General features: G+C 32.5%; 1 protein-coding gene across 1 annotated transcript in view; it reads right to left on the bottom strand.

Annotated features, from left to right (window-relative positions):
- The window catches only part of LOC103509286 (malate dehydrogenase, mitochondrial-like), a 29,981-nt gene that overhangs the window by 19,600 nt on the left and 6,137 nt on the right, over window positions 1–4,244 (bottom strand). Inside the window, exons 2-3 of the mRNA XM_026823667.1 lie at window positions 3,029–3,226; window positions 475–643 (exon numbers count right to left, since the gene is read on the bottom strand). Coding sequence (XP_026679468.1) covers window positions 475–643; window positions 3,029–3,226 — 367 coding nt within the window. The remainder of the gene's footprint in view (window positions 1–474; window positions 644–3,028; window positions 3,227–4,244) is intronic.

The following is a 4,244-nucleotide window of genomic DNA, read 5'->3' as shown; positions in this document are numbered from 1 at the left end:
TTTGAGAATTTGACCACAATAATAGTAGTAGCCTACTGTTGGAGTAAAGGGACTTTTCAGTCCTATGCGAGCAGTATAAATAAGCACTATTATTATTATTATTATTATTATTATTAGTTGAATGCCGAATCTCAACTGTGTTTTTATTTTAGGCTAGCTCTGATTTCTTTGATTTCTTCGTTTTAGTCTCAATATTTTTTTTTAATTTTTATAGTTTTTTCTGAGATAATAAAAAAAAATCATGAGAATCACCAATTGTCTTTTTATTTTAGGCTAGCTCTGATTTCTTTGACAAGGCAGGCGCGCTACCCTCCAAGCTAACTAGACTAGCTCTTGTTCTGATGATGGGCATCTGAGTATTCTCGAAAGCTCACCAAACTTTCTAAGTTGAATGCCGAATCTCAATTGTCTTTTATTTTAGACTACCTCTGATTTCTTTGATTAATTGGACAAAAAGTAATATTCCCTCTTTACCTGCTTCCTGTATTCTTCCGGTCAAAGCTTTGAGTTGATCATCAGGGAAGGACACGGAGGGCGTGGCTTGAGAAATGAGAGGAATAATGGTTATACCAGCATGGCCTCCAATCACTGGCACATTCACATCTGTCGGGTTTAAGCCCTGTAGAAACAAAAGAATTTTTAATTTGTATCAACTTATCATAAAATTTTGTCAGGCTAAATTTCAATCCCACATTCACATCTGTCGGGTTTAAGCCCTGTAGAAACAAAAGAATTTTTAATTTGTATGAACTTATCATAAAATTTTGTCAGGCTAAATTTCAATCGTCAACCGCTGCAACAGATCCAGGTTCGATTTCCGGCGGGGTCAAAAATTTGCATCATGCAAATGATTGATTCTGTGACTGGTTGTTGCGGGGCCCACTCAGCCTCGTGAGGAAAATCAGTAGCTATGTAATATAAATGCTCATGGCGACCGGTGCTATATTATTGAGATATTGGGAAAATCCTACTATGCTGTTGTGAGCAAAAAAAGTTGTGATATAATAACACAAAGAAACGGCATTTATTTATTTTTATTTTAATCAACCAATGCCAGCCTAGTTAGCTTGGTTGGTAGCGCGTCGGCCTTGTAAGCGCTAGGCCGCGGCGCGGGTAAGTAAATATTATCATAGGGGATTATGATTACGTTTCCATGTCGAAAATAAAAGTTTACATACGCAGGCCGCAAGAGGCACAATTAAATCAACTACGTAGAACTAACTATGATAAGAAATAGCTTGTGAGATAAGAAAGTAAATAACACGGTTATTACCCTACGGTTGAAAAATATGAAGAGACGAACGTCTAGCTGTTACAAAATCTGTACGTTCTGTCTTATTCAACCTAGATACAACCAACACCTATTTCGTGTGGACCATAAAACATATTTTTATGGATTTTTTTCTTTCCCATTATTTTTTTCAAGAGGTTTGATAAGGGGAACTGTAAGATCGGAGGAAGAGGGGGGTAGGATAGGAGAAAGATAGCCGTATCGAGAACGAAAATTATTTGTTCTGGACTATTTGGTCCGATTAGTACGAATCTTTCTCATAACTTTTGAAAGAGGGAACTGTAATTGCTAAGGTCTTATTGTCCCCAAAGCAAAGAGGGAAGGAGGACAGGATAGGAGAAAGATAGCTTAAGAACGATTATTATTATTATTATTATTATTATTATTATTATTATTATTATTATTATTATTATTATTATTATTATTATTATTATTATTATTATTATTATTATTATTATTATTATTATTATTATTATTATTATTATTATTATTATTATTATTATTATTATTATTATTATTATTATTATTATTATTATTATTATTATTATTATTATTATTATTATTATTATTATTATTATTATTATTATTATTATTATTATTATTATTATTATTATTATTATTATTATTATTATTATTATTATTATTATTATTATTATTATTATTATTATTATTATTATTATTATTATTATTATTATTATTATTATTATTATTATTATTATTATTATTATTATTATTATTACTTTCTATTACTATTTTTTTAAAAGTATACATTGTTCTCCACAAGATAAAATAAATTATATTTTTTCCTCCTTTTCAATTTTCCTTCTTCCTCTCTCTTTCTCTCTTTCTCTCTCTCTCTCTCTCTCTCTCTCTCTCTCTTTCTCTCACTCTCTCTCTTTCTTTTCCTTTCTCTCTCTCTCACTCTTTCTCTCTTCCTCACTCTCTCTCTCTTAACTTAAGCTAACTTAAGCTTAGGAGGTGCATTTATTGTTTATTTATATTGTTGTCAATAAAGATAAAGTTCAAAAAAAGTTTTCTCTCTCTCTCTCTTCTTCTCCTTTTTCAATTTCACTGTGCTGAGAGTGTTCTGCCATCTGTTCTATGTGTGTACATTTTAATATAGGTGCCTCTGTGTAATGATAATGAAATTGGCCCCAGCCCAAAACCCAACTGCTAGCATCTTGCCCTTCTGAGTAAAAATGCATTTATTTTACATACTTACCTATTTCTATTTCAGACAAGTACATACCTATTGTTCAAAATGGTTGAGTAACTATCCCTTAATTGGTCATGGTTCACATTACTCTAAATTCAGTTTTACTAGTTTTTTCCTTTTTTTTATGAATTAATCTATGGGCTTACAATGAAGAGTTTTCCACATTAGATAATATGCAATGGGAGATAATTTAAGAGCTGGGAATTAAGTACATACCTATTGTTCAAAATGGTTGAGTAACTATCCCTTAATTGGTCATGGTTCACATTACTCTAAATTCAGTTTTACTAGTTTTTCCTTTTTTTTTTATGAATTAATCTATGGGCTTACAATGAACATTTTTCCACATTAGATAATATGCAATGGAAGATAATTTAAGAGCTGGGAATGGAAAATACTGAAAATAACATTAGAGGTACCTTAAGTTGGTCTGCACCATTGAATGCTTGGACACGAGCTTTGCTTTCAATGTGGCTCAAATCGGCTGGGAATGGAAAATACTGAAAATAACATTAGAGGTATACCTTAAGTTGGTCTGCACCATTGAATGCTTGGACATGAGCTTTGCTTTCAATGTGGCTCAAATCAGCAGCTACTCCAGGTGTATGAACAATATCGTACAATGACAGATGATCTACGAGGGGAGATTGTTTCAACAGGAGAGACAGGGGTTGACCAATGCCCCCACTAGCTCCAGCAACCATGACTTTAGCATTGTTCTGAAATGAAGAAATCATAAAATGGTTTGATGTAAAATATGTACAGTTGTACACAGCATATATGTAAAGATTATTTCATTAGAAAGAAAAAAAAATTCAGGTGTATGAACAATATCGTACAATGACAGATGATCTACGAGGGGAGATTGTTTCAACAGGAGAGACAGGGGTTGACCAATGCCCCCGCTAGCTCCAGCAACCATGACTTTAGCATTGTTCTGAAATGAAGAAATCGTAAAATGGTTTGATGTAAAATATGTACAGTTGTACACAGCATAAATGTAAAGATTATTTAATTAGAAAGAACAATGCCCCCGCTAGCTCCAGCAACCATGACTTTAGCATTGTTCTGAAATGAAGAAATCGTAAAATGGTTTGATGTAAAATATGTACACAGCATAAATGTAAAGATAATTTAATTAGAAAGAAAAAAAAATCATAGGAAAAAAAGAAAATATCTAGGTATTGTCCTGACTACAAGAAAAGGGACACTTTATTCATTCTCAATATCAATGTGAATACATCAGTAAGGACCCTCCAAAACAAATTATTCAAAAACTCAGGGTAGGTAATTATTCAGGAGCCATGGCAATCAAAAAGAAAGCTCCTCTTTTTGTTTAATTCTCAATATCAATGTGAATACATCAGTAAGGACCCTCCAAAACAAATTATTCAAAAACTCAGGGTAGGTAATTATTCAGGAGCCATGACAATCAAAAAGAAAGCTCCTCTTTTTGTTTATCCTAATCCTATAATAACACTGGTCACTGCTCATTTGTGACAGCTCCTTCTTGTAGCAATTTTTCATTGGCGTGACTCTTGAACAAGTACCGTTTTGTCTGTGTTTACATAAAACATAACATCTACAATATCATGTGAAAATGTTTGCTTAACCTCTGTGGGAACTCAGGGACTACACCCAAACAGTCTCCCTGCCCAGAGTTTGCCTAACACATTAACATGAGAATGTAGACCATGCTGTAACTAATTCAAACATATCCATTTGGTTAGTTTATAC

The sequence above is a fragment of the Diaphorina citri genome, unplaced genomic scaffold (assembly GCF_000475195.1).
Source record: "Diaphorina citri unplaced genomic scaffold, Diaci psyllid genome assembly version 1.1 scaffold482, whole genome shotgun sequence".
Lineage (NCBI taxonomy): Eukaryota > Metazoa > Arthropoda > Insecta > Hemiptera > Psyllidae > Diaphorina > Diaphorina citri.
Note: the sequence above shows the minus strand (reverse complement) of the source record. Positions and strands in the feature narration are given on the sequence as shown.